This window comes from Alexandromys fortis, unplaced genomic scaffold, assembly GCF_014885135.2.
Source record: "Alexandromys fortis isolate MF-2015 unplaced genomic scaffold, M_Fortis_MF-2015_v1.1 scaffold_27, whole genome shotgun sequence".
Taxonomy (NCBI): domain Eukaryota; kingdom Metazoa; phylum Chordata; class Mammalia; order Rodentia; family Cricetidae; genus Alexandromys; species Alexandromys fortis.
Window position 1 is genome coordinate 196,190 of NW_026067952.1, and position 22,875 is coordinate 219,064.

Consider the following 22,875-nt stretch of genomic DNA (forward strand, 5'->3'; position numbering starts at 1 on the left):
AGCGGCGGGGCTGCGTCCCCAACACCCCAGCCGCTTGGCTAGCTCATGCCCGAAATAACAACACACAAACTGTATTCATTTAACTGCTTGGCCCATGAACTCTAGCCCTTACAGGCTAATTCTCGCACCTGGACTAGCCCATTTCTAGTAATGTTTGTAAGCACCCCAAGGTGCGCTTACCAGGAAGATTCTAGCCTATGTCCATCTTCATGTGTGTGCCTCAGAGAGCAGAGCTATCGCGTCTACCCGGGAGAGCTGAGCATGGCGTCTCTCTGGGAGCAGAGCAGAGTCTGACCTCACTTCCTCTTCCACCCAGAATTCTATTCTGTTTACTCCTCCCATCTATGTTCCAGCCATGAGGCCAAGCAGCTGGTTTATTATAACTTAACCAATGAAATCAACAGATTGATATATGACACTCCCACATCAGGGGTATAAATGCTTTGGTTTTTGTTGTTGTTTTGTTTTGTTTTCTTAATGTACTTTGTTTTTTAAAATTGTTCTCTTATGTATATGGGTAGTTTGCTGCTGAGAAATAATGCTTTTGTACTCTATAAAGATTTGTCAACTGTATTGGTTTAATAAATTGCTGACTGGCCAGTAGCTAGGAAGGAAGTATAGGCAGGGCAACCAGAGTAGGAGAATTCTGGGAATAGGAAAGGCTCAGTCTACAATTGCCATCCTGATGTGGGAGTGTCATATATCAATCTGTTGATTTCATTGGTTAAGTTATAATAAACCAACTTCTTGGCCTCAGCTTGGAACATAGATGGGAGGAGTAAACAGAATAGAATTCTGGGCGGAAGAGGAAGTGAGGTCAGACTCTGCTCTGCTTCCGGGGAGAGAGCCGACAGCTCGGGAGCACAGACGCCATGCTCAGCTCTCCAGGGTAGACGCGATAGCTCTGCTCTCTGAGGCACACGCCATGAAGATGGATGTAGGCTAGAATCTTCCCGGTAAGCGCACCTTGGGGTGCTTACACACATCATTAGAAATGGGCTAGTCCAGGTGCGAGAATTAGCCTGTAAGGGCTAGAGTTCAGGGGCCAAGCAGTTCTTAAATGAATACAGTTTGTGTGTTGTTATTTCGGGCATGAGCTAGCCAAGCGGCCGGGGTGTTGGGGACGCAGCCCCGCCGCTTCCTATTTCAACACCATCCAGATACAGAGGAAGCAAGATGAAAATGATGCACTGAGAACAGCTACCAAGTCATGTGGCTAAACATAGATAAGAATTATGGGTTAATGTAAGTTGTAAGAGCTAGTTAATAATAAGCCTGCGCCAATAGACTAGTTTGTTTCTTTAAATATTTATTTATTTATTCATTGTGTATATGTGTGGTTCTTTGGGACTGAACAGCTGCAGGACCAGGTGGGACAGAAACTTCTGTCTACAGTTTGCCTACATGTGTGCCTGTGCACCAGGTACATGCATGGTACCCACAGAGACCAGAAGAGGGTGTCAGATCCCCTGGAGCTGGAATTATAAATGGTTGTAAGCTGCCATGTGGGTCCTGGGAATTGAACCCAAGTTCCCAGTTCCTCTGAAAGAGCAGTAAGTGCTCTTAACTACTGAGCCATCTCTCTAGCCCCTACTGGGTTTTGTTTGCTTGCTTGCTTGATTGATTGATTGCTTTTGTTAATGGATTTTGTATCCTTCAACTTTATTGTGTTTATAATGTCCAATAGTTTTCCAGGAGACTCAATAGGGTGTTTAAAGAATTGTGCTATCTGCAATTAGAGATAGTTTGACTTCTCCCTTTCCTATTTTATATCTTTCCCTTGTCTAATTCCTATAGCTAAGATTTTGAGCACTATATCAAATAAGAAAGGGGGAATGAATACCTTGTCTCCTTTTCAACTTTAAAGAGAATGCTACCTCATATGCATAATTTAGACAATAATGTGTGTATATAAACAAATGTATATATGGTTGTAGTACAATATGTAGAAAAGAGAAAAAGAAAGACTAAATATTAGGAGATGAAGAAGAATTGAATGCAGGTAAAAAACACAAGTTATGAAAGAGGATAAAAAGCTAATTGTTTTTCCTTTTTTTTAAAAAAAGTATTCATTTATTATGTATACAATGTTCTGTCTGTGTATATGCCTGAAGGCCAGAAGAGGGCACCAGACCTCATTACAGATGGTTGTGAGCCACCATGTGGTTGCTGGGAACTGAACTCAGGACCTTTGGAAGAGCAGGCAATGCTCTTAACCACTGAGCGATCTCTCCAGCCTGCTAATTGTTTTTCTAGTTCTAACTTAGTCAAAGGTATTTTGGGGTTGGGTGGTGGGTAAGTGCACAAAAATGTATTCGATACTGAAAGAGTAAAATCCAATGTGAAGCTACACAGTTTTCAATACAAAAGGCTGTTCTAACTGTATAGAAGTTCATTGGGATGTATAGATGTGGGGTCTTGCTAATTTTGGCATGTGATTTTTTTATGATTTATTTATTTATTTATTATGTATACAGTGTTCTGCCTGCATGTATGTCTGCAGGCCAGAAGAGGGCACCAGACCCCATTACAGATGGTTGTCAGCCATCATGTGGTTGCTGGGAATTGAATTCAGGACCTCTGGAAGAGCAGTCAGTTCTCTTAACCTCTGAGCCATCTCTCCAGCCCCAAGAAAGTGATTTTTTTATTTGCAAGTTTCTTTATAATAAAAGTTATTTAAAAATTGAACTAGTTAGAAAAATTGAACTAGTTATTTTTAAAATCACTAAATTAATGAGTGCTCATTAGATTATAGAATTCTAAGACCTGCCATCCAAGGTTATCATTAGATTATAGAACTCTAAGACCTGCCATCCAAGGTTAAACAGGGTTAGGGTTTAGCAAAACTCAAGTCTCATCTTGGTAGACCTCTAGACCCCTGAGATCCCAAACTTGCCCCAGAATTGGTGAAAGGGGGCTCTGAGTTCCCACAAGGATTTAAGGTGGACCTTAATCACAAAAATATCTGCAGGAGCTCTGCCCAGAAAGCTAGCTCCAAGGAGTCAGAAGCCAGCCCCCAAGACCAGGACAGTGAATCTGAGACCCATGTGTGAAAAACTCGCAGTGACTTCGAAGAGACCATGGAAAAGGACCTGGGACAGAACACAACACACACACAGCCCCAATTCCTGCACCCACACTGCCAGGCTGGGAGGGTGGGGCTCCAGGTTGCTAAGCAACACAGTCAACAAACCCAGAGACTCAAAACTGAAGTATTTTCCCAAGGAAAAGGCAGAAAGTATGAGGATGTGTGGACTTGGGATGGGGAGGCCTGGATGCTGAGTTGGTAGGTGGGCAAGGGGTTGGAAAATTTAGGGGAGAGCACAGAACTATGTCTCTACCTCTCACCTACAGGAAGTCAGGTGGGTCAGGGACGGTTGCTAGGCTTGGATTCCTTTTCCCACTTTGAGCCATTCCTCCTTTGTCATCTCTTCCCTGGGTACTGCTCCCCCACATCTCTACCCATGGGCCAGAAGGACAGAGGTTGAACTTCTCTGTGTATATATGTGTAGTATCCTTACACACAGATCGGAACACACATATACCTACCTACCTGCAATACCACACATTCACATACACACTCAAGCAGAGATGTGTAGACACACTCTCAGGATGGGGTCCTCTGTCCAAGAAGTCATGAAAGACCATACCCTTAACCTTACCCCCAACCAAAGACCAGGGACGGAGGTACAGGGCCAGGCTCCAGAGTTAGGGGACGCTGAATGACCCATTAACCATAGTGATGCGGGCTGTGGAACATCAGTGGCATGCAGGACCATCCGTCTGGTTTTACAGCCCTAAATTGGGTATGCTTCTAAAACTGGAGAGGATTAGAAGTCACACCTTACCGCAGATATGCACAGGGTCGGCTACCAGTTAGGGATCTGAGTAAGAAAGCTACAAGGAGTTTCACAGGAACACAGTTGGAGCCATAGTGTTCCCCCTTTTCTTCTACAGACTGAAGCATGCCATCCCCAGGAGTAAAGGGTACACGGGAGCGGGCCAAAAAGAGTGCACCAGTAGCTGGAGCTGGTGAGAAACGCAGGAAGGACCCGAGGGCAACAGAGCCCCCGAAGCCAGGCTGGGCCTTGAGTCAGGAGAGGCTGGCGGCCATGCCCCCCACAGAGCGCCGCCGCCACCTGCTCTTTGGAGACCTGCTCGACGACGCAGGCGCGGCCGCCTCCATCTTTCCACGCGAGTCTCTGGACATACCCTACTCCATGCCCGACCCGCGCACCTGGACGCAGGCATCCGAACTACCCGCTGAGCGTCAGAATCGGCTTCTGGGCGTCCTCAAGGCCGCAGAGGCCCGCGGCCGAGTCCGCGCCCTGAGGTTGCGCTACACGCGAATGCGGGTATGCAAAGGGCCTCCCGGAGGCGTCCTCAAAGTAGGGCCCACCGAGCTGGCGGGAGGAGGCGGGTGGCGGGTAATCTCTGGCCCGCTCGCCAGGGTTGCTCAGTAAGCTCGGTTCCCAGGCAGAGGAAATCGCTCTCCTGATCCAGAGGCAGGGCTCAGCGCGCGCCGCCATTCGGCTGGAACTGTTCCTACCACCCCAACTGAAGCCCACGAAAATCCCCGATCCTCTGGACCGACAGGAGGTGCGGGCAAACCCGGAGACGGGTGAGAGGGCCCCCGTGCCTCGCCACACACTGACACCAGCTCCTTTCTCCGCAGCGGAGGCGTGTTGAGACAATCCTGGAAGAGGCGGTAGATGGCAGCATCTTCCCGCGATGACGGTGACCCTGGCCTACAGAGCCCCAGGATTACAAGGGCTTCCCACCCTCTAACATAAAGTTCTCATCGAGGGTTCTCGGGTCTTTCCCTTCTTTTCCCCCTGGACTCCCGGAGGGAAGGGCAAGCTTAGATGCCACCTCCCACAGCCACAGTCACAGTGATGGCTCTCCAAAGTAAGGAGACGTTAAGATAATCCTATCTCCCAATCGCCTGCCTCCATCAGGCAACCGGTGCCCTTCAGGACCATAGAGGTAGTGGGGAGGGGAGGTACCAATGTGGGAAAGGATATGGGTGAGCCTGCCTTGATACCAGCACCCCCAGAAATCAGGGTTGTCTTCAAAGTTGGATCATTCCACCTGAGGGCTGGGGTGGCATTCGGGGAGGGAGAATGACGGCAAAGCCAAAGCTGGCCTTTGGAGAGTCCAGTTAGTTATGCCCAGAGGACCAACAGATTGTGAATGGGGCCTCCTCGCCAAGGTCCCTGGATGGTGGACAGAAAGCTCACCCACAGCCTCCCTTTCGTCAGAAACAGCCTCCTGTGCCCACTTGTCCACCAAACATGGAACACAGGAAGGAAGCCACCCTTCCCATTCCAATCACTAGACTCTGAAAAGCCCCTGGTTTCTGAGCAGCTCTTCTTCCTCTTCTCCACAGCATGGGCTCTTTGCAGAACCTGTGGTGCCTTGGCCCCTTGGCCTTGTCCTCCATCCCAGCCTCTACCCAGCAGGCTGAAGAGAGGTGGGAGCTGTAAGGAGGTAGAAAGCTCCCTGTCCTTGCATGGAAGCTCCCACTGGCTCTGTATGAAACAGAGAACAGAAGGGATGGAAGAAAAAGAGATCAAAACTGTGGTCCACTCACTGAGGGCCAGTTCCCGGGCTCTGTTTCCTCAGCTGGTCTTCTCCCCCTGCACATGACCCTTCTCACTTTCTGGCCTGTGGCTGCCCTGAGCCTTGATCCAAACCCAGATGGCAGCGCCCACAAATCAGCAGTAGTTCTCAGGAGGAGGGGAGGGGGTTTCAGGCAGTGGTAAGGATGGCAGAGCAGTAAATGGTAGGTTTGGACATGATTGTGGGCAGGGAAAATAGTCTCTTCATCCAGGAATGATGGTCATACACACCCAGATACAGCCCTCTAATGACAGTCACACCAGATGATAGCCAGTGCTGGGCTCCTCTGGGCAAGCTCCTTGGAGTCTGTACCCCAGGATTTGTCTCTTGGAGATTTGCTAAGTGCCTAGAAAAACTTCATCTATTTAGTAAAGCTATGCCATTATTTCATCATTTTTCTGACTCTGCATTTCTTCATTGGTGGTCACAGAGATGCCTAGGGCCGCTGCAGTGTCCCACACAGTGAGTGATTCATATAAGCACTTCAGAGCAGAGGGAGAACAAAGACCGCCACTTGATCTCCACATCAGTGAGGGTTTCTTGGGTTTACCAAGAAGGCTAAGGAAGGTGGCATAGGACCCCTCTGTCTGAAGGAAATCCTTCAGGCACCTGTGGGGCTCGTGAGTAGCTAGGGTTCCTGCTCTGGAAAAGGGTTTATTGGGTTAAAGTTCCAACCCCACTGGCATTGCTCTCTCAGAAGCTCCTGTTCTCCTTCCTGGATTTAGATGTTAATTGAGTGGTGAGCAGGTGCAGGGAGGCAGAGAGCAAGTGAGCAGACATGTAGAATGCACTGACTTCTACCCATGGCCAGCGGCCCACACCACATGCTTCAGAATCAGCTTTGGTGTCTCACCTGCTATCGACCCATGTCTACCGGGCCTCCCTGTTCTGAGCTGTGCCCACCTCTCAGGACTATTATCTGAAGCAGCTACTACTGTCCAGATGGGCTCCTAGCCTCTACCTTGCTTTGGAATCCATCAGTTTGGCAGTCAAAGGGCTCTGTGGTCAATTCATCAAGTCCCACACAGTATTGCAGGAAGCCTGGTAGCCCCAGGCTCTCAACTATTCTCTCTTCATCCAGGCTCCCTGCACATCATGGCCATATCCTGCCCTCCTCACCTCTCAGCCCATCCCTTTCTTGTGTGTCTCCCATTCTGGTCCACTGCAGTCAGCTCCAGGTTAAGTCTGTCTGCCTCTGTCCCACTGCCTGAAGGGATCTTGTGAAGTATTTGCTTTGTACCTCTGACTTGTGTGTTGAGCACATACAACCTGTACAATTGAAATGCATTTTTGTTAGCAAGATCCCAACGCCTGAACTGATCAGGCTGTGTTCCAGTGCTAAGAAGAGCAGGAACCACATGGCCCAAGCAACCACATACACCCTACAGACCAAGTCTAAAGTAGTAGGGTCAGGGTCCCTGGACCATACCCCAGAGCATGCTGGGATAATGATCTAATTCAAATCTGCACCCAATCATAAGGGATCTGAAGAGTTGGCCAAAGAGCAAGGCCGTTTGTGGAAAAGGCTATCTTGGAGCAGTTTGAGGGGTCAACAGGGACTCAACTAGGCCCCAGAAACTTTCAGGGTAATTTGATATAAGAACCTGCATCCACAGTGCCCACCAAGCTATATAGTTCCTGAACCTTCCTTTTTCTGGGTAAGTTCCATAGCAGGGTGACACAGACCAGACTCAGAAATGCGAAGGGGTTGGCCGGACAGGGCAGTACCACAGGCCAGTCCTTCCCAAAGATCTCTTCTAAATCCAGACGAGCCAAGGAGCACAGGGGGCTCAGCTCTGGTGCCCCACACTGCACTATCACATAAAGGAAAGGCTGGGAAAACCCAGCTAACCAGACGGAGCGCCGGCTCAATCGTGTCAGGGTCACCATGCCACGCTACCGCGGGACGACACGCCAGCGCGGGTGGGGCGCGGGAGCGGGCGCGGGGCGGGGCACTGCGGGCGAGCAGGCGCTGGGGCTCGAGGAAGTCCCGGCCCCTCTCTTTGGGGAAGTACCGCGGAGGCGCCTGCGCACTACGCCTGCGCCCCCTCCCCGGCGACCAGCAGGACTTCGGAGCGCGCGGACGGCGTGACTCTGGGACTCGGCGGTGAGTGCGGCGCTGGACCGCGGACGGGCCCCGGCGGTGTAGATGCAGGCTGTGCCCGGACTTCAGCAACCGGTCCACGTGGACCTGGGTCGCGGTGGGACCGGAGCCCACCCCCTGCGCGTGGGGGAGGTAGAGCCGCAGCCAGGTTCCCCTTTTTCTTCAGCTCGGAGCTTTGAGAAGTAATTGCTAGAGGTGGGGGCCGGAAGAACCCAGGTTTCCGTGTCTCCCGCCCGCTAGCCTAGTGGGGAGGGGCCAGACAAGACACCCGATCCACCACCTTACCCACCCTTCGAGTCAGGTCCTCTAGCCACTCGGCCTGGAAAGCCTTAGGGGTGAATGTTGCACTCCCCGTCCCCACCTGAGCGGGATTCTGTGCGCCTTCCTACCTCGCGAATACCCAGGAGAACATCTTGCTGTCTGACTTTAGTCCCTGCTGCTTTAGAGCACGCCCCTTCGGCAGCCAGGGTGGGGCCCAGACCGAACCTGGCCCTCCCGCCCCCATCCGCCTTTAGGTCGCTGGTGAGTGGGGCGCCATGGCGAATTCCTTAAGAAAGGGGTGGGGGCAGTCAGAGACTGCGAGAGGGACCGCGGAGAAGAGACCAACCTCCAGATGACCCCACCAGCAGAAAGCAGGAACTGGGTGGGGGCCTACCACTCCTCAGGTGGGCTTGGGCAGCAGGGTTCGCCATGGTGAGAGAGGTCTGGCCTGCCATGGAGGTACAGGTAGGACAATGACAGTGTGGGATGGAAGTGGGAATGGAACCCGTTAGCCCCCCCAAAAGGTTATGACTTTTTTTTCTGGAATTGCCCCATTTTCTTAAGCGGGGGGGGGGGTTTAGGGGGAGGGACTGGGCAGGCTTGGACGTTCTTTTTTCTTCTGTGGAGCAACTCCGCAGTCATTCCCCAGGGAGCTTCTGTCCTCAGAGACCAGATTTGCTGCATCTGGTCTCTCTGCATAGACTTGGGGGGCCAACGCCTGGGAGGCTTGGGGAGGGAAGGAGCCCTCCAATATTCGCAGGTAGGGCAGGAAAACCCTAATTCAGAGTCTGGGCTCCCCTTCCCCAGAAAGAAGGGAGGCAGTAGTCAAGAGCACCCTGGACGACGTGGGTGGTCCCAACTGACCATTGATGGGTACAAGGAGCCAGAACCTGCAGCTGGGAAAAGGGCAGGCCCCCAGTGGACCACAGCATCCAGGCCCCACACCCTAGGCTGTTCCCTGTCCAGTCTGCTGACTGGAGATGGAACATCGGCCGCGGGGTGGTCTTCAGGGTGAGGGTATGAAGGACAACTCTGGAGAGCCTAGAGACTTCAGGCTACCACACCCCTTCCTTTCCCTAGAAGCTCAGCCCCAGGGAAGTACAGCCCAAGCTACTTCTGTGTCCTGGTTTGCATGCTGGGAGACTTGGGAACCCATCATCTCAGAAGTCAGGTGGTGAGGCTACACCCTCAGTGGACAGAGCTGAGGAAGAACAGGATTAAAGGACCTCTGCTGGATGAGGGGGGCTACAGGGGGGTGAATTTCATCAAGAAAGTAATGTGAGCCCCAGTCTGACGAGAGGAAGGTGGACAGAGCAGAGATCTTAAAACCTGGATGGCCTCCATCTTGGACAGAAATGGGCACAGGCTGGGGAGAGAGGAGGCGTTCAAAGCCGCTGCCAGCATGCTAATTGGATGCTTTAGCTTATGCTTCTCCTGGGGACATTGGAATTTGAAGTCAGCTTTCAGTGGCCTGAGAGGTTCCTAGACCCCCCCCCCCCCCCCGCCTCTTCCCCCGTAAAAGTGTGGTCCAAACATCAAGAATGATAAACCCTATGAAAACCCATTGAAGAGCCCAAGGCTCTCACTAAGCAGCTGGTCCTCCCACGTTGCCACTCCAGCTTCCATAGTTAGCATTCCCTGCTTTCTGCATCCTAAATGGGAGTGTCTGAGGCAGCCGAGGGCCAAAGAACCTTGTTACCTGCGTACACACCTCCTCAGGGCATACCCCCCTCTACCCCATTCCTCACTTTCGGGAAGTCGTTCTGAGGCCCACTCAAGTACTCAATGCTCAGACCTAGCCCTCTGCAGTCATCTGGGTAGCATCTCTACCCACCTCCATACCAGCTTGTAGCTCCAGTCCTCTTGGGAGGGGCCAGGAGCCGGAAGCCAAGAAAGAGGAACCCAGGCTTCCGGCTTCTCAGGGACTGAGCAGATGGGGGTGTCTTAGAGCCATTTATGGGAGGCCCAACTGCAGTATCCCCATCTCCGGCACCTCTATATGGGGTAAGCATGCAGACTTGGCAGAGCTCTGACCAAGCTCCCTCTGAGGTACCTCTCCCTGAGGTGGGGTGCAGAGTTACAAGGTGGTCCAGGTCACAGACCTCAGTCAGAACTCCAATGTTCTTCTCAGATCCAGCAGACTCCCAGACTGCACTGAAGATCCAGAGCTGGCACCACAGAACCTGGCAACCCCCTCCACCCACCCATGCCCACCCCACATGAGGCTGAGAAACAGGTAGGCACTTCCCACCTCTAATTGGGTTCCTGGACACCTGAGGCCCAAAATGTCATGACCTTGGGTACACAGTCCATTGGGCAGGTGGGCAGAGACATAGGGTCCAGTGAATTCTGGAGTGGAGGTTGAGGCAACCCCCTCTTCCTCAGCACACAGGACCAGAGGAGGCAGACAGGCCCCCATTGATGTCCAGCCATGATGCAGCCCCTTCAGGACCCCCCAGTCGCAACCCCTGCTGTTTATGCTGGTGCTGCTGCTGCAGTTGCTCCTGGTATGTGAACTTGAGGGTGTAGCTTGCACTGGGAAGACCCCAGGGCATTTGGGCAGGGGTACATGGTTCATAAAGCACCAAACGGGTATGTAGACCTGGGGAGCAGCTCATGGGAGAGGTACAGAAGCATGAAGGGGTGGGATGAGGTGGCTTTTAAGGTTCAGACCCAGTCCTGCTCCCTAGACCCTCCAGAGGCTTCCAAGAAACTAGCTTTAGGCAGGTGCCCCAGCCACAGCACTGCCCTGTCTAGAGATTGCTGAGTCTTGTTGGCTGATAGTAGTGCCCAGATCCTCTAAGGGACTTTATATGGCTCTTAAATTTTATGTGTCTGAGTATTTTGCCTGATTATGTCTCTGTGGCATATCTGGAACCTGAAAAAGCCAGAAGGTGTTGGAACTGGAGTTACAAATGGTCGAGAGCCAGCATTTGGTCTGTGAAAGAACGAGCGCTCTTAACACTGAGCAATCCTCCAGCCCCTTCGTGTGTCCTTTAAACCTGGTATGCTGGGGTATTACATTCAAGAGCCAAGCAAGTGGTGTCCATGCTCTTACCCAAAACCTGTTTATACCACTAAGAGCTGCCCAGACCCCAGACTATGTGCAGTTGAAGACACATTTGAGAAGAGACTTGGGTAAGGGAACAGCTGGCCCTGGACAGAAAAGTATTTAAGGTTTGGGGGTGTCTGATGGCAGGAGTAGTTTCCTACCTTATAGCAATCTGACCCTACACAGACTGAGGGATCTATTGAACAGCAAGCCACCCAGCACTATGTATAAGCAAGATTCAAGGAGTGAAATATGAATGGGTAGGGCTCACTGGAAGCTTGAGCTGTATTGTTGCTGAGAAGCCAGGTCTGGTGGGAACTGAATTGTCTCCACAAGTGTGGGAATGAGATGGTCGTTGTGCCAACTGAGCACATACTGACAAGAAGTTTCCCTTGGAGGATCAGACAGGTACAGACACATTGGAGGGGCTCTTACCCTACATTAGCCAACGAGTCATATTGCTGATATTAGGCCTTAAGTGCAGACTTTTCAGTGATCTCTAGAATGATCTGGAACTAGGCTAAGGAGTATGGTTCTACCCAGCAGTCCAAAGAGAGGGAGTGATACCAGGAACCAGAACAGTCCAGCTGCTGACCAGGAAAGAGGCCTCAGTGGGGGAACAAGAGGATGTGAAGAAGGCTCACACTAGGAGCTTCCTTCCTTGCAACAGACTTACTGGTGCTAGGCAACCACGTGCCAGAGTGGTGTGTGGAGAACCCAACTGCATAAGGTAGTGCCACTTTCATTTGCCACTAGGAACCAAGAACGGCAGCGAGCGTGGCAGGCTTCTCGGGAAAGCAAGTTGCAACCCCTCCCCAGCTGTGAAGTTTGGTGAGTACAGCCATCACTGTGTGTGCATGCGTGTATGTGTGTTTGTGTGCACGTCTCAGTTCTGACATGGCCCGGCCCTAATACCTGCAGCACTCCACCAAGTCCTGAGGAAGTACAGAGCTGGGCACAGTCCTTTGACAAGTTAATGCATAGCCCCACGGGCCGCAGTGTATTCCGGGCATTCCTGCGCACAGAATACAGCGAAGAGAACATGCTCTTCTGGCTGGCCTGTGAGGAGCTGAAAGCAGAGGCCAACCAACATGTGGTAGACGAGAAGGCGCGACTTATCTATGAGGACTACGTGTCCATCCTGTCCCCCAAGGAGGTGCGCCAGATGCAGGGATAAGTGAGGGTGGCCTGGGAAGGGCCCCGCCCCACCTCCTGACCTTGGTGCCTGCCACATAGGTGAGCCTGGACTCCCGTGTGCGAGAAGGCATCAACAGGAAGATGCAAGAGCCATCACCACACACGTTTGATGATGCGCAGCTGCAGATCTACACCCTCATGCACCGGGACTCCTACCCTCGCTTCCTCACCTCCCCCGCCTACCGCTCTCTGCTACTCCAGGGGGCCCCACAGTCCTCCTCTGAGGCCTAGGTGCTTGCCAAACAGATGCCCTGCTCCTGTGGGCAGACTAGGGGCTAACCCTGCCCCATCTGGCTGGATATAGACTCAGTCCCAGTGGCAACTGCAATGTTCTGCTCTGCCCTAGCCTGTTCCAGCTGGGGGTTCTCCGAGATGGTGCCTCAGACCCTCCAGTCACGTGCCCAGGAGATGTTCTCATAGAGAACAACCTCTGTGCCAACAGGTTTGTAGCAAGACTGTTTATTCCGCAGAACCAGATGTAGGACCTCAGAGTCAGGCTCAAAAAAGGAGCCCATTTATATTTTATATGTTAATGAACTTTAAAATTGGAAACATGTCCTTATTGTACATTTTATCAAAAGAAAAAAGAAAGCTTTCACATTCATCTGTATTCCTGCACATGCCAAAAACATGATATAGTATTCTTGACCCTTTAAAAGCAAGTTTCCATTTATCCCACATTTGGGGTAGGAGGTCAGAGAAGAGGATCATCCACCAGACTCTTCTGGGCCCTGCCCAAGGTATAGCTCTAGGAACTGGCCTCAACTCTTAAGTGGGTCAGTGCTCCACAAAGGCTTAAGATGCAACTGCAGATTATCCCAAACCCTTGTGTACTTGGTGAGATGTCTTCCTAGAGGCTTGGCCTCCTCAAGGTAGCTGGGTACAATGTCATCTTCATCTTATGAGTCCAATAAAGCAAAGCACCCACTACGTTAGTCCTTCAAGTTGCTGGAAGTTTCAGCAATTTGAAGCTAGAATTGACCTCAGCCCAGAGACCATCCTCCCCCATGTGGTGAGCAGAGTGAAGGATGGAGCAAAACATCCTGAGAGGGTACCAGGTCCTTGGGCTGCAGTGTCTGGTGAGGATGGGTGAACACTGGGCAAGGTCCTGTTCTAACAAGTCCCACACAGTCAGCATGGTGGGACACAGATGAGCAGACCACCAGTATCCTAGAATCACAGACATGTTCTTGCCTGCACTGCCCAAGGCAGCTTAGCTCAAGTGTTGTCTGAGCCCAGGCAGCAATGGAAGGACAGACCCAGCTGGAGCCAGTGTTTAGTCCCTACCAGGAGCAAGGCCAGAGGAAGGCAAAAGAAAACATTTAATAATGAGGGACAAAGGGCAGAAAGGTGCACACCAGGCAGGCAGGCTGGGACAGGGCATGCCACCTTCTGGGGATCTCCAGAGAAGCTGTGTCCAAGAACATTGCAGGAGGGGGCAATGCTAGCCATGGCCAGGACTACAACACATCAGTACGTACAAGGGTTCAGCAGAACTGCAGGAAGGTAGGGAAGTGTCTGGCCAAGGCCCCACATGACACACACCACCCCCCAGGGCAGTAACAGGATGGACAGGCATGGGGCTCCTCCCCAGAGACTCCCAGGAGGCTATCGGTACAGTGGGCCCTGGTTCCTACTTCAGGTCCAATATATTCTGAGACTGGACTGGAGGTGAGCATTCTGGGCCCACCCACCTACCTTCCAGCGGTTCCCACACTCGTTGCAGACAACATAAGTGGTCATGGGCTCATCCGAGCTGCGAGTCTGCACCTGTAAGGTGGGTGGCTGAATCCCCAATCTCTACTGCTGACTTGATTTGAAACTTCCCAGTGACCTCAACCTTCTAAAACCTCCATAAGTCTATGGAGAAGGTAGATCACCACAACAGAGATCTTTGTGGGCCTGAACAACTGGGCTCAGTAGAGTCCAGAGTGTTGGCTAAGTACAGAATTCCCAAAGGAGGGTCTATATATTGAAAGGATCAGCAGAGATGCCAGTGGCCCTGGTCATCTGGGAGACGGAAGAGAAAACCTTCTATGACAGGGCTTAGTCCTTACAGGTAGTGGAGACAGCTGCTCTGCCCCTCATGCCCTGTTACAGATGATGGCAGCTTCCATAAGGCATCTTAATAACACTTCCCTCTTCCCAAGTCCCCAGTATATCTTGGAATCCACATGGTCTCCCGAAAATATTTAAGCTTCCACCTCCATAGCAGGGTCTGAAGGTCCCACAGCCACTGCCAAACAGAAGACTACACTCCTGTCTCTCCAAGCTGGGCAGGACCAAGCCACTTAGCCCTAGCACAGAGCCCCAGACCAGGAGAAGTAGGGACAAAGGTGGTATCCATGGAGAGGATTGGTATGCCCTGAGGTCCCAGCCAAGGGAGATAGAGTGGACCCCAACCTGCGTGTAGGTGCAGTTCTTCTTCCTGCACTTGCTGCAGGTGAACAGGTCGGTCTGTGTGCCACCTGTACGGGCCATCTGATGCTCACGGATGGCCTCCTTGGTCATGGCCTTACGGATCTCCTTCAGCTCATCACTGGCCATCTCCTGATAAAGGGGCCAAGTGCTCAGCCTGCAGCTCTATACAAACAGCCTGCCCCAGCCCTTCCACTGGGGCTCACCTCTGATGTCATCACGGCTATCTGCTGGGGTGTAATGGCACCACACAGCACATTCCGCCGCAGGCCAGGGTTCTTGGCATCTTTCAGGTTGGAGATTCGGCTCCGCACACGGTTCTTGTACTTCATGTCTGTGTTTCCCACGTCCAGGAAGATGCGTAAGGGTATTTAAGGATGCATCTGAGGTTTCTGAGCTCCATCCCCTCCTTGGAGTCATGAGTCTGCCCACTCAAGCCCTGTGGGGAACTGAGGGGCTATAGTGTTGTTCCTGTTTGAGGCCCAGATCTATATATTAAGTAGTCACAGCCCCTTACTCATCTATGGCCCAGGTAAAGTTAGGGGACCACCCCAAGAGAGCGCTGGGTAATCTGCCAATGGTGTCTAACAACTACTGGAGAAGCACAGCTCACTGGCCTAAAGATTCTACCAGAAGTCTTGGACCTTGTATACACTGTACAAAGGATATACTCCTCGATCTGAGCTGACAGATGCTCACAGTCTACACCGACGGCCTCATGGTCATCTGCAAAAGGGAACCCTCATTAGTCCCCCCCCACTGGCTTTTTCCACCTGCCACCCCTCTGCTTGCACAGAGCTCTAGAAGGCACTTGCATTCCTGGGAGACCCCAACATACAGGTGTTCTGATGACTCCAAAACCCCACCTCCTCCCTAAGTCACAGTGGGCTAAAGAGAAGAGCTGTTGCCAGGTAGTGGTGGTGCATGCCTTTTATCCCAGCACTCAGAAGGCAGAGGCAGGTGGATCTTTGTGAATTCAAGGCCAGCCTGGTCTACAAAACAATTTCCAGGATAGCCAGAGCTGTTACACAGAGAAACCTTATCTCAAACAAGAGAGAGAAAGTGTTATCTCTCAGGCAGCAACCTCGAAAGCAGGCAGAGGTCCAGGCCACCCTGTGAATCTGGAGAAGTGTCAAAATCCAGAGTTTGCAATACTCACGGTCTGTTTGCAGGGCCAAAGTCAGCATTTCACGGCATTTGTTTCGTACAGCATCGCAGGTAATGGGTACTGGAGGAAATGTGGTGATCCTCGGAGTGGATGAGGTCCTAGGTGGGTCTGGCTTCTTGCAGCTAGAGAGACAAAGCCAGCTGGGCTCAGACTAAGCTTGTTAAGGCAAGTTGTGCATCCAGCAGCTGTTGGACACCACTGTTGGCTACCTAGTGCCCTCTCTGTGATAATCCCCAGAAAAGAAAATGCAGATGCCATGCTGACCCCCAAAGCCCATTTGCTCTATCCTGACAGACCCCAGCTAGGTCCATCCTTAGTTCAGCCTAGAATGCTTGTGTGCTCTGCCCTCGTCAGAGAATAGCATTGGCTAGAAGGTCCACAGTGGATCACTGATCACTCCCCAAGTGGATGCCAGAGCCTTCAACACTCTGTGTCTGAGCAGTGCTCTCTGGTCAAACTGGGCTGAGATATTCTTGCTAGCTCCAGTGTCTGCTTCCCAAGAAACCCAGGACATGGGCCATGCTGTGAACACCTGTCTGCTAATGGCAGAATAAGGCAGATACTTCTGGTTGCCTGGAGTAAAGATGAGGTGGAGAGTCACCCAAAGTCAAGTCTTAATGTCACAGGTGACCACACAACACAAATGAAATTGGGCAAGGATCTCAGGTCTGGGCTCAGTGAAAGGCTTGTCCAACAGTCATGCTATACCCACCCACCAGGCCCTCTCCTCTGGAAACCAGCAGCATCAGGGGGCTTTTTGGAGCAAAATCATCTGTACAGGCGTGCTAATGAGCTCAGGACATAATAACATTATATCTGGACTGCTAGGCTAGAGCTCAGAGCATAGGCTGTTATGGCCTGGCCACTGCTACCATCTGATCAAAGCAGCCTCTCATCCATGGCCTGTGACTAACAGTGCCCCTTGTCTCCATGGTAACAGGTCTGCCCTGACCACCTTTAAGGCAGTGGTGTGGCAACACTTGAATGTGGAGATATGGGCTGTGCCCACCTGTAGCTCCAATAGCATTTGCATGAGGGACCCATTCACCAATCCTGCTGAGCAGCAAAAAGATAGGGTCTAAGGATGCAGGAAAGGGAGCCTGGGGCCAGGCCAGCTCCTGTTGGGTAGCCCCTCCTTACTGAAGGTCTCAATGACACTGACAGCCAGGCAGACACAGCCAGATATCTTCGGTGGGTGGGGCAGTATCCATCATGAGGCTGGCTAACCTTATAAATGGTGTCCTGGAGAGGGCCTCTCCCTCAGGGGAATGTCCAGGCAAATGGACATCAGCCTTCTTTTCCCACTGAGGAAACTGAGGCAAGAGGCAGAAATGTATATACCTGCCTTCAGATATGCTACCTGAGATCCGCAGTCCCTGAGGCATCCTTTGAGGACGATGTGGGCAGAGGCGTGCCCTTCCCTTGATCCCTGGTCTTGCCATCAGAAACATCTGCCATTATCAGAAAACGAATGGTATAGTCTGGTCAGGATTAGGCAGCCAGGTGCTAGCCCAGCCTCAACCTGGCCATTATCCCCACTGCTTAAAGCCATTAGACAAGCAAAGTACCAGGAGGCCACCTGACCTTCCTCCCAGTCCCCAGCAAGCCCACCAGCCTCTTCAGGACCCACCTTCCTTAAGCCTCACTCAAGCAAGCTGCTGTGGGATTCTTCAGGTTGAACCTGCATATGCCTCATAAAAGGCTTCTTCTGACAACATGGGCAGGGCCTTGCCCAAAGCCTGAACTATGGACCAGGACAAACTTACACTGCTAGCCTCTCGACAGCCATGTGACGACTGTAAGGAGGGGCAGATCCTGAGTTGTCTCAGAGAGCTTTGTAGACAAAGCCCAAGAATGGCTGCCATCTCCGCAGCCCAGTTATCCACTGTCCCCACAAATAGCTGCTGTCTGCCTAGCTCACCTCTTGCATAGATAGGTAGCGGCCCCACCTCCTCCTCTTTCAGCTGGAATATCCTAATCTGGGCCTCCTTTTCTGTTGACCTCCTGCAGTTTGAAAACCTCCTCCTAGGCATACACCCTCCCAGGCCATCCCCTTCCCCACCACAACAGATAACAGCCATCATCCTCATTCACTTCCAGCCCAGGGATGGGCACTTTCTGGCCTGTTTTGTATCCCACAACCAGACAGCCTGAGTAAGCATAGCAGGGCCGGCACTCTATGCTGTACTGAGCAACACGAGCCACCCTTTACATTCTGACCCGCACCCAAGAGCTTCTTCCAGGACTTGATGAGGGACTTGGCCAGCGCAATGAGCTCCTCATCCGAGCTCTGCTTCCGCAGGGCATTGACAGACATCCCAACACGGGTGGACTGCAAGACAAGTGTCCGGGTCAGAGGTGGTAGGGGCTCTTGGCTCCCACAGGGAAGGGCTAGGGAATGGGCAGGGGCAGAAGGACACCTCTCGCAAGCACCCCCCTCCCACCCCACTGATCACCAGAGAGAATCAGAAACCCTCTCCTTAGAACAGTTGTTTGTGCCAGCTAAGCCTTGTGGGAGTCATATAAGGAGCCCTGTTCTTGGAATTGCTGTCTCTGGAACCATCCTAGACCAGGACTGGAAGCGCTTACCTGGAGCAGGTGTAATGTAACAGGCATGCCCTTCAGCTCCCGCAGCAAATCCATGGCTCCCTCCTGGAAGAGAAAACGGCCTTCATAAAGGGCATTAAACAATCCCACCTCTTCCTGATCATGAGAGAAAATTTATGTGTCAGAAGGAAGCCACTCCTCTACCTTAAGAAGACCAGAGCACTGCGTACATGGCCGTACATCACTAGGAAAGAAATTGAGGCAAACAGCTTAACAGTGTTCTCAAAGATCGGGTGGTTTCTCACCCTGCATCTGTGGTGACCTCCAGACCTCATGGTAACCACATCAGGTCACTGAGCAAACTACTAGAGAAAAAAAAATATGCCCCAGTTCTTGGAAGGACACTCAGAGATATAACTCAGGTTCCTTAGCCGTAGTCCATCTGTGCCATAGTGGTAGAGCAGCCTCCTCAAAGTGCCCATCCGTCAGTGCAGCACTTCCAAATATTTTAACAGACAAGCCTGGTTTTCTTCCCCTGCCAAGCTCTATTCTTCAGTATCTACAGACAGGCTGCACCTTGAAGGCTCCTCCTCTTCCTACCTTAAAACCCTCATTCTGCCTAAGACTGCTCTTCTCCCTGGCACTTCAAAGCTTTATTCCTCCTTCCTACAACCGAGACAGACTCTTCCAACACCCAACACTGTTGTGCTTGCTATCCTCCAGGTTGCCACTATGAGCTCATTCAAACCTTCCATACTAGAGGCAATGGGAGGGTCTGGAGCTAACCTCCAATCTGTGTTAATTATCTGCTCAAAATGCAGCCTTGTTTGGTGGCCCTAAAGCGGATCCTGCTTCCGAGACTGTACACCAATCAGCCTCTCAGGTTGCTGCAACCTCCTGGAACCTCTGTCATTTCCCTTCTCCACTGTACAGTCCTGTCTGTGACTTTCCACTCTTGCTGTCGTTTGGGTTTAACACCCTTAGAGGAAAGAAGCACCAGCAAGCCTCTGCAGTGCAGGTGATTGCAGAGTAGACCCCAGCCCTCCAACCCTGAACAACAGGAACCCAAGGCAATCCTTTTGGGGGCATCCCCAAAATCTGTCCTGCAGCCCTCCACTCCAAGTACAGACCTGGGGAGGCTCTACAGACATGACTCAGCCACCATCTGGGCTGCCCCGGGGATTGGTGCCGCGGATGGGCGGGTCATACTTAGCCTTAAGGCTACCTCCTGGTCCCTTCCCACCCACGGAAGAAAAGATGCAAGTGCCACCGTCCTCTAAGGATGCTCCTGAAAGGTTACAAGAGTGGCCAGGGTCGATCGAAAGGCGGGCTAGACTGCCAAGCCCACAGTGCCTCGGAGCAAGACGAGGGGCAGAGTTGGTCTACAAGGGTCTCAAGGATACAGGTTCTTATTGGAATCTACTGTCTCCCACACCGGCTTACTGCTGCCTGAGGCCTAAACGGGGTTGGGGGTGGGGAGTATTAGAGAAACCTGGTTCTGGAGGGTGGGGGCAGACATGGGAGACAACGGCTGGACTAAGAACGCACGCGCCCACCGCTGGGCGATGGGGCCAGTGGGCGGCTCTCAAGTCAACTTGAAGTCCAGTGCGAAGCAGTAGTCCCAGGACAAGGTAGAGGGCGGGCCCGGGGCAGGGGTCTCGACTGGTCTGAGTATCATTCTCCCCGTGGGTGGGTTCGGTGGGTCTCCGCGGAGCGGGGGCCCCAGGGTCCTGGCGGCCCGCGCCCCTCACCGCGCTCTTCCTGGTCACCATCTTGTCCAACCTCCGGGCGATCCGCGCAATCTCCTCCTCCTTGCCCATCACCACCTCGGTGGCGGCGGGTTGCGCCAGTTGAGCCTCCCGGCCCGACCTCGGCCGCCGCCGCCGCCGCCGCCGCCTAGATGCGCGGTCCAAACCTCCCCTGGCGGCCGCGTGCAACACAATCAAAAAAAAAAAAAAGTCTCCGCCCCCGGGACTACAACTCCCAGACGACTGCGTGGCGCGTGGCGCGCGACCCACTGGAAAAGATAGTTCCTCCTTACGTCCGCCCCACACACCCTCTGAAAGCTGGGGAGAGGGTGGAGCTTGAGGGGAGGAGTAAAGATAAGCCACTGCGCTGCGGTGTTGAACAAAACCCTTTCTGAGCCGCTTGCTGGCGAGGCTGTGCTCCTCCGCTGGTCGAGTCCGGTCGCCTCCGCCTCCGTGGCATTGGGACCTCTCTGCTCAACCTACGCCCGGTTGGACTTGACACACTCCAATCGTTGCCAAGCCAAATTTAGGTCGTTCTTGCTTCTGCGCAGATGCGGCTCACACTGGGCTGTGTGGACCCCCAACTCTCTGAAAAGGCTTCTTGGGCAAGAATCCAGCCTCTGAAGTCAACCTCACAGGGTGTATATCCCAGGTTCTGCTCGTCTCCCAACCTGTTAAGTGAGAATGGCAGAGGCTGTGATCAGGATCATCCCATTCACATTATACACTGAGAACAAAGCAGGACAATCAGACAGTGAGTCAGTGTCGCAGGAACATCACAGCCATGCCAAGGCAAGGAAAAGAGGTATCCTGTTCCTCTTCTGTGGTGCCAAAAGACAGGTGTCTGAATTGTACCCGTAGTGACCACGAGGCCAGGGTGCAAACGGAATTGACAGATGGCCTGGGCTGACCATTTAATCAGTTATGACATCTTCAGCACCCTGTCCCACAGCACTAGGATTTGAACAGACATGTTCCCAAAGAAAGCGTACATGCCAGCAAGCCTGTGAAAGGCACTCAACCTCATTAGCCATTAGGGAGATGCAGATCAAAACAACAGGCAAGGGCTCGGGAAGTAGCTCAGAGGTAGAACCCTAGCTACACACACAAGGCCCTGGCACTATGACCATAAATAAAGAGATCTGGGCATAGCAGTGCTCACTTTTAATCCCAGCACCTGGGAGGCAGAGGCAGGCAGATCTCTGTGAGTTCGAGGCCAACCTGGTCTAAATAGTGAGTTCCAGGACAGCTAGGGCTACGTAATGAGACCCTGTCTTGAAACAAACAAACAAAGCTTTTCCAGAGGTGCAGTGATGGATAAATACAGCTCTCCAGCTTCCATTCCAACTCTGATTCTGCCCTTTACTGGCACTGGGCCCTTGCTCTAAGCCAAACCCAACCAAATAAGTTCTGAGAAAGGGAACCCTGTGTTTGATCATCGAGTTGACGCTTGCAGGACCCTACCATAGCACAGGGAATAAAGGAATCACGTGGCCTTCAACCATGCTGTTTGGCTGAAGGGATTGTCCACCTCCAAGTAGTCATCCCAGTGTGAAAAACAGCAGCCTGTAGGTGGCAGAAGCAACCCACAAACCTGCTCAGACAGTGGCTTCTTTTAGAGGAAAGTCCAGAGGATCACCAGCAGGGGAGCTATGATAACAAAATAAAAATAAATAAAATAAAATAAAAAGCCAGATCAAAGATGTATTCATTCCTTAGGGGTCCTCACTTGTGGGGCTTGCACTGACCAGCTAGATATCTCCACAGCTCAGCCTTAGAAAACTTCATTCCCTGATCTGGGGATTAGCTCAGTTGGTAGTGTTTGCTTAGCACAGAGGAAACCCTGGGTTCAATCCGCAGTACTGCATCAAACCAGGCATCACAGGTACTGTACTGTAACCCAGCCTGTACTCCCAGAACTTGACAGGCAGAGGCAGGAAGATCAGAAGTTCAAAGTCATCCTCAGATACATATCCAGTTTGAGGGCAGCCAGGGCTACATGAGAGACCATGTAAAAAAAAAAAAAAAAAAAAAAAAAAAAAAAAAAAAAAAAAAAAAAAAAAAAAAAAAAAAAAAACGCTAACACCAGACCCTACAGGAGCTTCAATCCAACCTTCTGGCCCTTGCTCAGAGAACCTCCCACAACATCAGTATATACACACACACACACACACACACCTTGCTGACTTTGGGAGTTTTAATCTTCAGTGAAACCTCCCCACCAAAGACCATCTAAACACCAACAGGTGTTCATTCCAACATGGTGTTGTCCTCTACCCTAGCCCTCTGAGGGTGATGGAGAGGGACACACCTGCCTGCTTCTGGGAGATAGCCTTGCTTACCCCCCACCCCATCCTATCTACCACCGAGGGCTTTTCCAAGTTCCCAGAACACCTAGATGAGACTTCTTCGCGGTTCATCATTTGGCTTTTGCACCCAACCTTCCTGGGGTACACCCAGTTTTCCTTAAAAACCTGTTCCTTCCTGCAGTGGCTCTCCAACCTCAGGAGCCCTCAGTGAGCAACATTGCCCTACTCTAGGGTTCCTGGGGAGGAGATATTCCAGCTCGAAGGTCTGAAAAGGGCAAACAATGCCCTAATGGGGTGGGATCATGGGACATCCCCAGGCTCTGCCCCACCAGGCCAACTGCACCTTTGGCCCAAAGCCTGTCCATCCCCCTTCCTCAGTTCAGGAAACAGCGGAAGCTCAAGCCATTTATTTTTCTATTTGTGATCCCTACCCCCAATCCCAGTCTGCC

General features: G+C 52.0%; 3 protein-coding genes across 18 annotated transcripts; 2 read left to right on the forward strand and 1 right to left on the reverse strand.

Moving 5' to 3' along the window:
* The first annotated feature begins 3,870 nt into the window (after positions 1-3,870).
* Positions 3,871-6,012, forward strand: Lkaaear1 (LKAAEAR motif containing 1). Of its 2 annotated transcripts, XM_050151211.1 has the most exons (3): positions 3,871-4,355; positions 4,477-4,599; positions 4,676-6,012. In XM_050151211.1, exons 1-3 carry the CDS (start codon positions 3,966-3,968, stop codon positions 4,733-4,735), a joined length of 573 nt encoding a protein of 190 aa, XP_050007168.1. In that variant the 5' UTR covers positions 3,871-3,965; the 3' UTR covers positions 4,736-6,012. The 2 variants fall into 2 exon arrangements, with proteins under 2 accessions (XP_050007168.1, XP_050007167.1); XM_050151210.1 differs by having other exon boundaries at positions 4,477-6,012.
* Positions 6,013-7,592: 1,580 nt separating this feature from the next.
* Rgs19 (regulator of G protein signaling 19) lies at positions 7,593-13,371 on the forward strand. 8 transcript variants are annotated; one of them, XM_050151231.1, is made up of 6 exons: positions 7,593-7,729; positions 10,119-10,223; positions 10,373-10,494; positions 11,796-11,870; positions 11,961-12,195; positions 12,276-13,371. In XM_050151231.1, the coding sequence occupies exons 2-6, from the start codon at positions 10,194-10,196 to the stop codon at positions 12,465-12,467; spliced, it is 654 nt and encodes a 217-aa protein (XP_050007188.1). In that variant the 5' UTR covers positions 7,593-7,729; positions 10,119-10,193; the 3' UTR covers positions 12,468-13,371. The 8 variants fall into 8 exon arrangements, with proteins under 8 accessions (XP_050007188.1, XP_050007196.1, XP_050007195.1 ...); XM_050151239.1 differs by having other exon boundaries at positions 7,724-7,858; XM_050151238.1 differs by lacking the exon at positions 7,593-7,729 and adding an exon at positions 7,850-7,874.
* Positions 13,372-13,540: 169 nt separating this feature from the next.
* Positions 13,541-20,463, reverse strand: Tcea2 (transcription elongation factor A2). 8 transcript variants are annotated; one of them, XM_050151228.1, is made up of 10 exons: positions 20,121-20,396; positions 18,412-18,474; positions 18,049-18,154; positions 17,183-17,273; positions 15,814-15,944; positions 15,324-15,380; positions 14,861-15,015; positions 14,640-14,786; positions 13,935-14,006; positions 13,541-13,732 (listed from the first exon to the last, which is right to left on the reverse strand). In XM_050151228.1, the coding sequence occupies exons 1-10, from the start codon at positions 20,187-20,189 to the stop codon at positions 13,724-13,726; spliced, it is 900 nt and encodes a 299-aa protein (XP_050007185.1). In that variant the 5' UTR covers positions 20,190-20,396; the 3' UTR covers positions 13,541-13,723. The 8 variants fall into 8 exon arrangements, 7 of the variants coding, with proteins under 7 accessions (XP_050007185.1, XP_050007187.1, XP_050007184.1 ...); XR_007593415.1 differs by having other exon boundaries at positions 13,935-14,786; positions 20,121-20,463; XM_050151230.1 differs by lacking the exon at positions 14,640-14,786 and having other exon boundaries at positions 20,121-20,417.
* Between the last annotated feature and the right edge of the window lie 2,412 nt (positions 20,464-22,875).

Excerpts from the sequence above, each read along its gene's own strand:
- Lkaaear1 (XM_050151210.1), top strand. The coding sequence starts at position 3,966 with ATGCCATCCCCAGGAGTAAAGGGTACACGGGAGCGGGCCAAAAAGAGT. Across the intron at positions 4,356-4,476 it reads TGCGCTACACGCGAATGCGG|GCAGAGGAAATCGCTCTCCT; the intron begins GTATGCAAAGGG and ends CTCGGTTCCCAG.
- Rgs19 (XM_050151231.1), top strand. The coding sequence starts at position 10,194 with ATGCCCACCCCACATGAGGCTGAGAAACAG. Across the intron at positions 11,871-11,960 it reads CTCCCCAGCTGTGAAGTTTG|CACTCCACCAAGTCCTGAGG; the intron begins GTGAGTACAGCC and ends TAATACCTGCAG. Across the intron at positions 12,196-12,275 it reads CCATCCTGTCCCCCAAGGAG|GTGAGCCTGGACTCCCGTGT; the intron begins GTGCGCCAGATG and ends CCTGCCACATAG.
- Tcea2 (XM_050151224.1), bottom strand. The coding sequence starts at position 20,189 with ATGGGCAAGGAGGAGGAGATTGCGCGGATCGCCCGGAGGTTGGACAAG. Across the intron at positions 17,274-18,048 it reads GTCCTGGAAGAAGCTCTTGG|ATGTTTCTGATGGCAAGACC; the intron begins GTGCGGGTCAGA and ends TGATAATGGCAG. Across the intron at positions 15,016-15,323 it reads GTCAGCTCAGATCGAGGAGT|GCATCTTCCTGGACGTGGGA; the intron begins ATATCCTTTGTA and ends AAATACCCTTAC.